Source organism: Galeopterus variegatus, unplaced genomic scaffold (genome assembly GCF_000696425.1).
Source record: "Galeopterus variegatus unplaced genomic scaffold, G_variegatus-3.0.2 Scaffold9878, whole genome shotgun sequence".
NCBI lineage: Eukaryota > Metazoa > Chordata > Mammalia > Dermoptera > Cynocephalidae > Galeopterus > Galeopterus variegatus.
In genome coordinates this window covers 30,322-43,360 of record NW_007735989.1, presented here as the reverse complement: position 1 = coordinate 43,360, position 13,039 = coordinate 30,322, and the positions used below count along the sequence as shown (strand labels likewise).

The 13,039-nt window shown below is 41.7% G+C and overlaps 1 protein-coding gene across 2 annotated transcripts in view; it reads right to left on the bottom strand.

The window, feature by feature from the left end:
- The window catches only part of LOC103609635 (39S ribosomal protein L48, mitochondrial), a 50,322-nt gene that overhangs the window by 23,729 nt on the left and 13,554 nt on the right, over nt 1-13,039 (bottom strand). For both annotated transcript variants that reach the window (XM_008593934.1, XM_008593933.1), the window contains exon 4: nt 6,599-6,687. In XM_008593934.1, the coding sequence (XP_008592156.1) occupies nt 6,599-6,687 (89 nt within the window). The remainder of the gene's footprint in view (nt 1-6,598; nt 6,688-13,039) is intronic.

The window sequence follows — 13,039 nt, the reverse complement described above, 5'->3', positions numbered from 1 at the left end:
AGATAGGACATGATTCGTACTACAAATTGGGGGTAAGCATGATCCCGGTATTCTATCGGTAAGCTTTACATAATGAAGAACACCTGCTGTGTGCAAAGTGCTAGTTCAACCACTCTAAGGAAAGACACCAAAGAAATAGAAAACATAGTCCCAGCCCTCAAGGAGCTGACAGTCCAGAGAGAGAAAGACAAAGATGAAACGGATCTTCTCAATCTAATCATAATGAGCGGCCCACTTCCCTGTGTGAGGCAAGTTCAACACAAGCTACCTTGCCTGCACCATGCTGATTAAATCCCGAAGGGGAACCCGAGAGCAACCGCCTCAGGTGGGCGCAGCTGAAAGGGCAGTGAGCAGAGTCAGTACCCCTGAGGTTTTGGCATGACACATAAGGGTGTATAATAGTTACTCAATAAATGGTATCTTTAAAAAGGTTGATCCCGGGCAGGCCCGTGGCTCACTCGGGAGAGTGCGGTGCTGATAACACCAAGGCCCCGGGTTCGGATCCCATATAGGGATGGCCGGTTAGCTCACTGGCTGAGCGTGGTGCTGACAACACCAAGTCAAGGGTTAAGATCCCCTTACCGGTCATCTTTTAAAAAAAAATAAAAAGGTTGATCCAGACCTGCCTACTTCTCAGGTCTCATCTCCCTTCACCCGCTAGTGCCCACTTGAGACTCTAGGATTAACAAAATGCTGAAAGCTTCCCAACTGCATCTGCAGGATCAACATCTACTCACCTTTGCCCAGAACATTTTCCCTTCCTGCATAGACTTTGACTACCCCCCCCCCACACACACACACCCTCTCTGTGAGAAACTCATTTTTTAAGACTCAGCTCAGGCTCTTCCAGGAAGCTTTCCAATTCCTCACACTGTGTCAGGTAACTCTCCTAAGTGCTCCCACAGTGTCCCCTCCATCCACAACTTTCACTCATCACATGTATTCACTTATTTAACAAATATATACTGACACTGGTGATGAGCCAGATGGTTAGCATTAGGGATATGATAGTAAATAAGCCAGCCATAGTCCCTGCTCTCTGAAGCTTGCAATCTACTGGGAAAGGGATATACGGAACAAGTAATTATAAGGAGATGCATGTTTTGAAGGAAGACAATAGTGTGCTACGGGATTGTAAAAGGAGGGTCTATGCTATCATCTTCGTCATCATCACCACTTATGGGCACTACGTTTCATACACTGTGCTAAATCTTATAATTTTCCCATTTAACTTACTCCTTACAACAACACTGAGAAGTATAATTTCCTAGTTAAAGCCAAGGAAACTGTGGCTTAGAAAAGTAACATACCCAAGGACACACAACTAGTAAATATCAGAGCTGAATCTTTAACTCACGTCTGCCTAATTCCAAAACATTTCTCTTAACCTCTGTCTTTCCCTCTAAAAACACCGTGCAGAGCCTGCCAGTTTCCTCAGTATCTATTCTCTCTTTTTCCTTTAATAACAGAACTGCTGGATTTTAGCTGGGCACATGACGATTCATAATAAAAATGACATTTCTTAACCAGTTTTGTAGCTAGCTAGGTATGGTGATGTGGCTGAGTTCTGGCCAGTGGGGCATGAACAGAAATGATGTGCATAATGCCTTGCACATACTCTTAATGGCAAGAAACATGTTCACTGCTTCCCCTTTCCCGCTCCTGCTGGCTGGAATGTGGACATGACAGCTGGAGAGGGAGCAGCCATCTCAGATGATGACATAGAAACAGTATGATAAATATAGCAAAACAAAAAGCTGGAGTACCTACTAATACTTCTATGTGAGAAAGAAATAAACTTCTATCTTGTATAAGCCCCTATTATTGTGGATCTCTCTATTATGGTAGCCAAACCACTATCTCAGTTCATATAAGAAGGTACTATGTCTCATTCATCTTTCTATTACTAGGGCCCAGCAATATTAAATATTTCTTTTCCTCAAGTGAAAGTGATGGGAGAAAAACTTGAAATTCAGAAAATTCTACCTATTCATTTAATGTTTTTCTGAAATGAGAAAGACTGTTATAAAACTTGAGGAGAGATTCAGCTCTAGGACCACCAGTGTTCCAAGGACATCTGGTTTGCAAGACACTGAAATAATGAATGTGAAAGCACTTTGAAAATGGAAACGGATCATTGCTCCTATTCATATCAGATATAAATCCCTCTAAAAATCTGACAGTGTTGTAATTTGACAGAACAGGTGAAGCAGGGTGAGATTCCTGGTGGGCTGGAGACCAGGGTCTCTAATGGCACAGGCAAAGAGTCAGGTCTTCATAGGACTCACGTTCTGTGCATGGAAAAGCCCCCAAGAACTATTTTATGTTCTTTACAGTCCAGTGTTACCAGCCACCCCAAGCAACTAAGTACTCCTAGAGGAGTATCCGATTCAACTTTACATACCTAGTGCCAAAAATACAGGTGGCATTTAATAAATGTTTGTTGCACTGAATACTGTGACACCTTCATAGGGAGAATTGCCTCATTACTTCCCTCCCTCCCTCCTTCCTTTCTTTAAAACTTAACAAATAAAATTGTATTTACCATGTATAACATGATGAAAGAATTACTTCTTTATCTTTGCTCTCCTGATATTTAGTTTATTCCCCTAATAAAGCACTTACCATGTGTATTTAGTTATATTTTTGAGCACTGACTTTCCCAGCAGACTGTGTACTTTTTGTAGGAAGAGACTATGTTGCATTTATCTGAGCATCATCAATGCTCAGCACAGTGCCTGGCACACAGGAGATGCTCAAACCATCAATGATGATTTTTCTTCTCAGTTAGTTACAAGAAGCAGACTTGAGGGAAAACACGGATCCTAGTATAAAACAGCCCTCCCTAAGCCAATCCTATAATCCACATCTAGTCACTAGGCCTGCAAAACCAATCTTTTTGTTCCTAGGAAGCTAGGACTGTTACCATAAAGTGATTCTGACCTGCTGTTTTTTCTGGGAATGATTCCAGTCTCCTTACAGACTTATGGCTGTGAGAGCTGATCTATATATGGGTGCTATAACAAAATAAATAGGTGTCAGAAATGGCAGACACTATGTGTCAACAGAAAAACAGAATAAAGTTTCTGAGAGAAAAGATATCTTGATTCCTAGGGGTCATTCTATAAAGAGGAAGGAAAATGTCTGAGTTATTAAAGATAAACCTTACACTCTTGCCCCAGGGCCTAGAAATAAGAACACACAACAACTACGAACTGACAGCAATTTATATTGCCTCCATTTCAACCTCCCACATCTTTCTCTTGGCAATTTTCTGATTACTGAGCTGCTATTACCCTAAAACTGGAAGCTGTTGTCCACAGCTGAGGGCAAGTAAGTGGTCTTGGGAGAAATGACCTAGTGCTATACAAACGTGAAGGATTATTATTATTACTATTTCTATCAAATATAAATCACTATAAAAAACTTGAAGCCTTTTAAATTAAACAATGATGCAGGGCGTTTGAGGGCATAATGAGATCTACACATTGAGACACAGTGCTAAGTCTGGAGATAGGCTCTGAAAGTGATCCCTCCTGCCACGAGTCAAGCTGGGTCTTACAAGATGTTCACCATAGAGAAAAAAGTTAGGTATCATCCCACACACACAGGAAAGAGCATGTGTGAAAGCACAGAGGCGGGAAAGAGGTGTATGAGAAACCGTGCCTGAAACAGCATGCAAAAAGGGAAATCACTGAGGAGGTCGTGTCCATACTGTAAGAGACCTGGAATACTACGGTTTGCTATCACCCCCCACACTGCCACCCAAGGGGAAGCTTCGTTTTTAGCTTTCCTCTCACTACCTCCTCAGAGAAGCATCAAGGACAAGGGCAGAGGATAGAGGGATGGGAACCAACTTAGAGTTATAAACCAGGCCATGCAAGAAAGAGGTAAAACCCATATTGACAAGGAAAGCTGAAATGAGGTAGATGTCGCCTTTCCTTCCCAAGGTTCAGGAGTTGTAAGACTGAGTGTGGGACCTTTGGAAGAAGGAATAAAGAGATTACGCCAGCAGAAATGGGACAAGGCACTTTTTTTTTTTGTCTTTTTCCGTGTCCGGCAACGGATCGCAACCCTCAGTGTCGCCCCCGTACCGGACCGGGACCGGCAACGGGATCGCAACCCTCGGTGCTGCTCCTGCGCCTCGCTCAGCCAGTGAGCGGGAACCGGTCTGTATGTGGGATCCGAACCCTCGGCGGGAGCGCCGCCGCGCTTCCCAAGCGGCGCACTATAGCAGTGCGCCACCAGGCCGGCCCCGGACAAGGCACTTTGAGCATGAGAATTAACTGTATCTTAGGATTGTTGGGTTCAGACTGAGACCCAGAGAGAAAAACTGGGAATCTGGCTACTTTTTTTTTTTTTTTTGGCTATCACATTGAAATCTTGACAGGAATCTGGCTACTTATTTCTTATAGGCTCTAGGCTCAGGCAGAGAAAGAAAGGAGGCCACACAAAATTCCTTCTAGTTTATCCAGTTCAATTCTCCACAGGGGTAAAAGATAGACTTAGGACAGAGGCTCCGTAAGCTGGCAAAGAGCTTTCATTGTGCTGTCCTGTGCATGATGTGAGGAGCCCGGAGCAGGTTCCATCACTATCCAGCACCACCGTGCTAGCTACCCTCAGACACTGAATGACATCAGAAAAAAGCCTATAGCTCTAACCAAAGGGAGCACCACTCTATCTGGAGCCAGCTGTTTGCATATAGTGGGTTGTGTTTGCTAGCTGTGATATACAAAACCTCGGGGCAGCTCCAATAACTGCATTTCACTTCAGCTCAGTCACCTGCTTGACATCAGGCCTATGCTGGACACTGAAGATTCAGAGAAAAATGAGACATGACCTGTACCCCTAGGGACCTCACAATCTAGAAAGGGAGATAGTTTTCAGAACAGACAGTTAAAACACAGAGCAGTAACTCCCAGGACAAAGGAAGCACAAGAAACTCTAGCAGCTCATGGTAAGACAAGTAACTCAATGGGGGAATTTAGGAAGGTTTCTCAGAAGGGGAGATTTGTGTTCCTCCTTACCCTGCTTCCTCACTGGGATTTAAAGATTGAAGAAGAATTAGCCAGGTGAAGAAGAGGAAAAGGTCTTCCAAGTAGACCAAAAAGCATATGCGAGGCCTTGAAACAATATGATGATTTGGATGAAAAGCAAGAGGCGCAGTACAGTTAATTCATGGTATCCATGACATGGGAGAAGAGGCTGGAGAGGAAGATAGGGACAGATGGCTTTAAAGATGGCATTAAGCTTCCTTTCACACCAAGGTGAGGAGCAGGTCAGAGTATGGCATATGCAGAAAATTATCTTATGGAGATAATCCAAAGAAATTTTTTTAAATAGCAAAAACAAACAAACATAAACTTCACACCAACAAAACTAATTTTATTTCCCGCTAATTTATGTGGAACTTATGTGGAACTTTTACAATGGGAATGTCCCAAAATAAAACAATTCCAACTTTCTCTAAGGTGTCACAACTCAGCAAGGATGTAAATCACTCCTTTTTCTGAATTGTAATAGCACTTTGTGTCTTCCTTTTAGCACTTGTCACTTTCTACCTGAGAGCATAATTATCTGTGTCTTATCTCTGCTGGTTTACCAGCTCCCTCCGAGCATGAACCAGGTCTTGTTCATTCATTCGTAAAATTATTTTTCAATCCACTCTGAATAGGCAAGGCATCAACAGTACCTAGCACATAATAAATGTTCAATAAATATTTTATAGCATCATGGAATTAAATGATATCCAAGTTGAAAGACTCTTACAGATATTCTAATCCAAAGTTTCTCAATCTTTTTAGAGTCTAATAAAAGCTATGGACTCTCTTCCCAGAAAAATACACATACAGAAAACATTTTACATATAGTTTCAGGGCTTAGCATGCCTAGAGGGGTAAGGTTAACTTACCCTAAATCACAAAGCTGAAAAGTAGCAGAACCAAGCCTAGAACACAAGTTTCCTAATTCAGTATTCTTCTTACTACAAAGAAACAGTTTTAGTAGGGCATTTGTTTCCTGCTGGGAACCTGCCTGACACAGGCCTCAGGTATGGCAATGTTCTTCTCCTGAAATTCCTTGATATAAGGATGATGCTCAGGAGAATATGACAAGTTTGGTAGCTACTGAGGCCCAATACAGTGGTATTGCACCTCTGCCAAGGAGAGAGAAACAATGGGAGATGTGCTGAATTTATCATTTCCACTCTGAGGTCCATACTGAACTAAGTACTAAGAAGATATTTTTTAAAAAGTATCACAAAAACATAAAAATAAATAAATAAATAGGTAAATAAAAAGTATCACAAATTCTGTACTGGCCAGCCTCCAAAAATAAATAAATAAAAATAAAAAGTATCATAAGTAATAAAACCAAACCACTTGCTTTTCACTGTGATACCCTGGCCTAGGAACAAGATTGGAAGCTGGTAGAAACATTTCCAGTCTGGATAATCCCAAACTAAATAACTAGAGAGGACTAACGGGCAACTCCCTATCCTCTGTAGCTCCAATAATATCCACCCTATGCATATCTGCTGTTCAGGTCTTTGCAAAAGCTGCACACTGCCCTTTTCTAAAGGACTCTCCCTAACCCTTACCTCTTCTGCTTTAATTAGGTGCTTGTATCTTCCAATGCCATGGGTGGGCTTTGATTTGTAGTGCCGACTGGTATTCAGTAGAATGCCACCTAAAAGAAAATAAGACAAACCTGTTTCTAAGTTCTCCAGGGACAGATAGTTCATATGCGAGGAGACAAATTCTCCACTGTAGAACTGGGAATATTTGTTTTTTTGTTTTGTTTTAATTTTTTTTTTCCTTTTTGTCTTTTTTACTGACTGGTAACGGGATCGCAACCCTCAGTGTCGCGCCCATACCGGGGACCGGCAACGGGATCGCAACCCTTGGTGTTGTGCCCGCTCCGTGCTCAGCCAGTGAGCGGGAACCGGTCTCCACATGGGATCCGAACCCTCGGCGGGAGCGCCGCCACGCTCCCAAGCGGCGCACTCTCCAGTGTGCCACCGGGCCGGCCTGAGAACTGGGAATATTTGGCGGTAGAAGGCCTCTTCCTGGTTTAAAGAACCACAGATATTTCTTGACCCTGGACTGATTCCACTTTTTCTCTCCTTTTGGCCCCTAGAATATATCCAATCTCCATCACTCATCTTTCTTTGAGAAATTCTCTCCTGCTAAAGCCACTGGTGATAGAGGGACAAAACACATTCTCATATAGCTCTCATCTCCTCTTTTTCCTCAATAGGAAATAATCCTTCTGAAGTTTTTAAAGGGGGATTGTACAGAGAAAGAGACAGGCAGCAAAAATAACACCAGCAAAGAGTAGGATTGCAGAGTTCCATAAGTTTTAAAATCCATCTAATTTGATTTATTTGTGCTGACATAGAACATTCTCCAACGTATATGGTTAAGTGAACAACAAAAACCAAAACCTAAGCTATAGAATAGTGTGTATATATGCTACTACTAGGCAAAAAATAGGATCTCTATACACATATATGCTATGGTAGACCCAGAGAGGTGCCACTCAGATCCCCCTTAAAGGAAGGACTTGCTGTCCATATCATGCTTTCATATATACATACACACACATACATACATACATATATATACATACACATTCTCCTTTAATCCTCATTATTATCTTCATTTACAAATAAAAAAGAAATGGTAGTTCAAAAAATTTGGTGAAATGACCAAGGTCATCCAGCAAGTAAGGGGTGGAACTGCTATTTAAACTCAGGTCCATCTGACTGAACAGCCTGTGTCTGTAACCAGTAGTCATAACACCTGAATCTCTAGAATTCAAAATCTAGCTAGACCTGATCTTTCCTAGCTCTGATCTCAGTTGCTCCTCTCTACCCTTCCACTGGAACCAGCCCTACACAGGTCTGCTATGTCTGCCTGTCTTTCCTGCTCGCTCTCCACTTTCTGGAGAAGCACTAGTCCTAGGTTCTGCTCCCTTTCTTCTAGGCTTCTTTGGTCCTCCCCTCCTCTCCTTGGGGTCACCACTCTGTGGGAAGCTAAACTCAAGATGGTGTGGAGAAGTCTAAGTGACATCAAGGGAAAGGTTTCTTAGACCCCTCTTTTGTAAAACAGGCTTCCAAGAAGGTCTGCTCTGTGCCTGGCCAATAGAGAGAGTCCTGGCTTCAGAGAACTTCCCTGCGTTTACGATCCACACGATTTCATCAGGACAATCCAAGGACATCTTGGATCCCTTCCATGATATGCATTAGTCCACATTTATGATTACATGCCAACAAACTGAATAGACACTGGGACAGTTACAAAGATGAATAAAATATGCTACTTTCCCTTGAGATACTCAAGATATACTGGAGAAGGATGATGGGAAAGCAGATAATTACCTTACAGTATACAAAGTACTTTAATAGAGATATGAGCAATGTTGTGGGTGCCCAGAGTAAGGAAATACTAACTCTGCCTTTGGGTTGGGGGTGCAGGATACAGGGAAATAGGTTCAGAAGAGGTAACAGCTGTGTTCTTGAAAGAGGCGTAAGAGTTTACCATGCAAGGAAGAATGAAGTATTTTCGGCCAGGGGTTCCCAAAGAGCACTGAACATAACTGAGATGTCTTCTTGGCTGCTGCCCCAATTCTGTCTCTCTAAGACCTTTGACCTCTGAGGCTTTGGGCTCTAGACTCTACAACCTGAGGCCTCAGCCAGGATTGATAGCCAGATCTCCTTGATGGGTACATAATGATCTTCAGACCAGAGCCTTGCAAATGAATCTCATCCAACGAGATTTTATTATGACCTCAAAATATGACCTCCTAAAAAGCACTGAACTCTCCAAAGTATGTTCATTCATTCAACAAATGCTTATTATTACCCATCAGGGTAGCCAGTGACAATTGTACCCTCACAACCATGTGAGAGTTGTGCAGTACACAGCTAACCTATTATCCATAGCAGGCCTGTTTGGTACCAAGCTCTGCCCTAGAAGCTGAAGCTACAACAATGAACAAAGACAAGTCCCTGAAATACAGAACCTACCTAGGGAGAAAGACAGTAATATCAATGCAGGATGATAAGGACTATCTATGATAGGGGCTATACATGAGAGGGGCACTTGGGCTGACCTGAGGTATCAGGAAAGGGTTCTTAGAGCAGGTGGCTTTTAAGTAAAATCTGAAGAATAAATAGGAGCTAGTGAGGAGAAAAGACAGCAGAGAGAGAGAGAGGAAGAGCCAGAGAGAATTTTAAAGCAGAGCATGAGGTACAGGGTGGTGAGAAATGAGCTTAGAGAATTGAGTACTTATGATATGCCAGACACCAGGCAAAGAGTTTGGGATATAACAGTGAACAAGGCCCACAGAATTCTCCTTATGGAGCTTATAATCTACTGGGAAGAGGGAGTCATTAGCAGAACAGTTATAAAATAAATATAAAATTACAAATTGTGATAAATGATGAAAACAAAAAGCACACAGTGCTAAGGCAATACAATAGGTGGACCTATTTTAGAATAATAAAGTATCAGGGAAGGCTTCTCTGAAAAAGTGACATTTGAACTGAGACCAGAATTCAGAAGAAAATGGTAATAGTGGTTATCCCCGTGGAGGAAAAGCAAGTGGCTAGAAGGAAGGGGAAAGATACAGAGACTTACTTTTTTACTTATACTCTCTTTTGTATCTTTTTTTTTTTTTTTTTTTTTTTAGGGATCCGAACCCGGGGCCTTGGTGTTATCAGCACCGCACTCTACCGAGTGAGCCACGGGCCGGCCCACTCCTTTGTATCTTTTAAGGTTTGTTCCATGTACATGTATTATCTATTAAAAAGCAAGGGGCTAGCCAGTTATCTCACTTGGGAGAGCATAGTGCTAGTAACACCAACATCACAGGTTTGAATCCCCATACCGGCCAGCCGCCAAAAAAAAAAGAAAACAAATGGCCCACATTTCCTATTTCCATGGTCCCTGTCTTAAAAAAAAAAAAAAGTTATGGTGCAGCCTTTATACACCGAGGTCACAGGTTTGGATCCCCTTACTGGCCAGCCACCAAAATTAATTAATTAATTAATTAATTAAAATAAAATAAATGAGACTCGAAAGGCAAAAAGAGATTACTGGATGAAAAACAGGACGAGTGTTCCAGGAAGAGAAAACAGCATGTGCAGAGGTCCTAATGTCAGACACAGCTTGGCACATTCAAGGAACAGAAAGGCTGTCAGAGTGGCTAAAGCAAAGTGAGAGGGACACAGAGCGCACCAAAGAGACTTGAGTGAGTGGTGGGTTGGAACCAACCATGCTGAGCCTTGTTAAAGGTTTGGATGTCATCCTCAACAGCCACAAGCTGGGGAAGTATGTCCAATATATGTTTTTAAAAGATCATTTTGGTTGTTGTGAGAAGGGAGTGGGGAGAAAGAGTATACATGGAAGAGTTAGGAGATTAAAGGGGTAGCCCCAGCTAAACCGTTGTCATTGGTCTCCCTGTACCCACACTCCTCCTCTCTGTTGCACCTCTACAGCTAACAGATTAACCCTTCTAAAACACAAATTTAATCACGTTATTCTCTTTCATTAATTTAACTATTTATTCATTGCACACACAATATTTTTAAGTACTTACTATTTGTCAACAGAGACAACAATTAATGAGACAGAGAAGGTCTTTGCCATATTTTTGAATGTTTGATGGTTTTTTATTTATTCATTGCACACACAATATTTTTAAGTACTTACTATTTGTCAACAGAGACAACAATGAATGAGACAGAGAAGGTCTTTGCCATATTTTTGAATGTTTGATGGTTTTCCACTGCCCAAAGTCCAAACTTCTTAGGTAAGCATTTAAGGATCTTGATTTTATAATCTAGTTCTAACTATAATCTAGTTCTTTCATCTCATTCTCCCTCTCTTCTAGGCCTTTAAAATCCTGCTCTCCAGCCACAGAGTTAGCTACTCTTGCCAATCTGTATAAAAACCCTTCAGTTTTTGTGCCCCTGTGCCTTGCTGGGCTGTCCCCACCTGCTGGGACTGCACCTCTGACTATGAAATTCTACACAGCCACTGGCCAGCTTAAATATCACCACCTCTGTGAAACTCTTCTGCTGCCCTAAATATACAAAGACCATAAAGAGTTTATCATCAAGAGATCATCGCAGTTCTATATCTCTCTCATGTCTCCATTATATAATAAAACATTTTGTGCAAATAAGAAAGAAAACTCAGATGCCAATCATTATCTTTAAGTATACAGAAATTCAATCACCCATCAGGGGTTTCAAAAAGCAGAACCAAAACTGATCTTTGAGATGATGACACACCTTAGGTGAAAGTGCTGCAAAGGCTTGCTTCAGCCTCTCATCTACTGGAATTCCTTGGCAAGGAGGCATTTCCAAATTTGGTTCCTATAATTACAGCAGCTGGTTAATTAAGACGCTGATTCAAACCACCGTTAAATTAACCATTTCCCTCCTTAAATGAAAGGTTTTGGTCAAATTACCAGTGGTTAACTAGCCAGTTGTTTTAATTATAAAATTTACAAATTTGAAAGCCTCTGATTTCCAGTAAGTTCAACTGGATTCCACCCCCCCAACCCCTGCTTGTGTCATTAAGCTGGGTTTCCTGCTGTCACATTAACATTGCAGCCTCCTGACAGAAAAGGCAACTCTTCACTGAAGGAAGACACAAAACCCCAGGGTTTCAAAAGGAGGCTTTGAAAATCTTTCAATTACCACAATTATAAGATGTAATCACATACTGACTTCTCCCACATACTCCCCTTTCCTTTATATATGCCAGAGACAACCATCCTTCAATGTCCTAAACTGGGAACTAAACCCATCAATCCAGGATGGGGGTAAACAACTTTGTTTTAATTATTTCTCCTTCACAATTGTAACAAGCATTTTAGTAGGGCTATGCAGGTAGGGAAAGAGGAAAAAACTGGGGTAGCTCTAGCCAAGAATCTAACTACAGGATATTCCCGTCATTCAATAGAGTATTAAGTCCCTCAAGGGCAGATACAATGCCAGCACCTGGCAAACAGCATGTGCTCAGTAAGTGTATATTTAAATGAAACAAAACAAGACAAAAACAGGTTTTGAGATATTTTACCAAAACAGTCTGCAATGATTCGTCCCTGGTGGCTGCCCGCTTTCTTCAAAATTTCTTTTCAGACTTCTTTCAGTTCTTCTAATTAGACTGAGATACTTGGGCTTGAATATATAACATGTTTCTCTGACTCTACCTTTTTGCTCATGCTGTAATGAGAGCACTCTAAGTTCCCTTCATTTAACCACCGTACATCTCTTTTTTATATTTATTTCCACCTGCCTGTGTTTAAATCAATAAGAAAAAGATGGTCACCATAATCAGGCCCATCCTTGGATACAGCAGCTGGCATGGTACCCAGGGCGCACACACAGAGTGGATGGGTGAAGGAAGGAACAGGACACTCTCTCTACTCTTCTTTTCTGAACATCATTATAATTCAGTTTTGAAATTTCTGACTTTAAAAATATCTCAAAGAACCTATGAAAAATGCAAACAAAACTGTGTCCTTTCAAGTGGAATTATCTTGATGAGCCAACATTTGTGAGTTACTCTGGGCCTTGGAGCATTCAAGGGACTTGAATTCCCTGACTGCAAATTAAAAATGGGCAAAGAAAAAGATAAATGGCCAGTAAATATATGAAAATATGTTCGACCAACTAGTAATCAAAGACAAGCAAACTACAAGCACAAGGGATAGCATTTTTTAAACTGTAATATTAGCAAATATTTAAAATAATACCACTCAAGGTTGATGAATGTATAAAAAGGGATTCTCAGATATCAAAGAAATATACAAAATGGTACAACCTTTGTGGAGAGCAATTTGGTAATATATATTGATAGCTTTAAAAATGTGCATTTCCGGGCCGGCCCGGTGGCGCACTGGATAGTGCGCCGCTTGGGAGGCGCGGCGGCGCTCCCGCCCGAGGGTTCGGATCCCACATACAGACTGGTTCCCGCTCGCTGGCTGAGCGAGGCACGGGAGCAACACCGAGGGTTGCAATCCC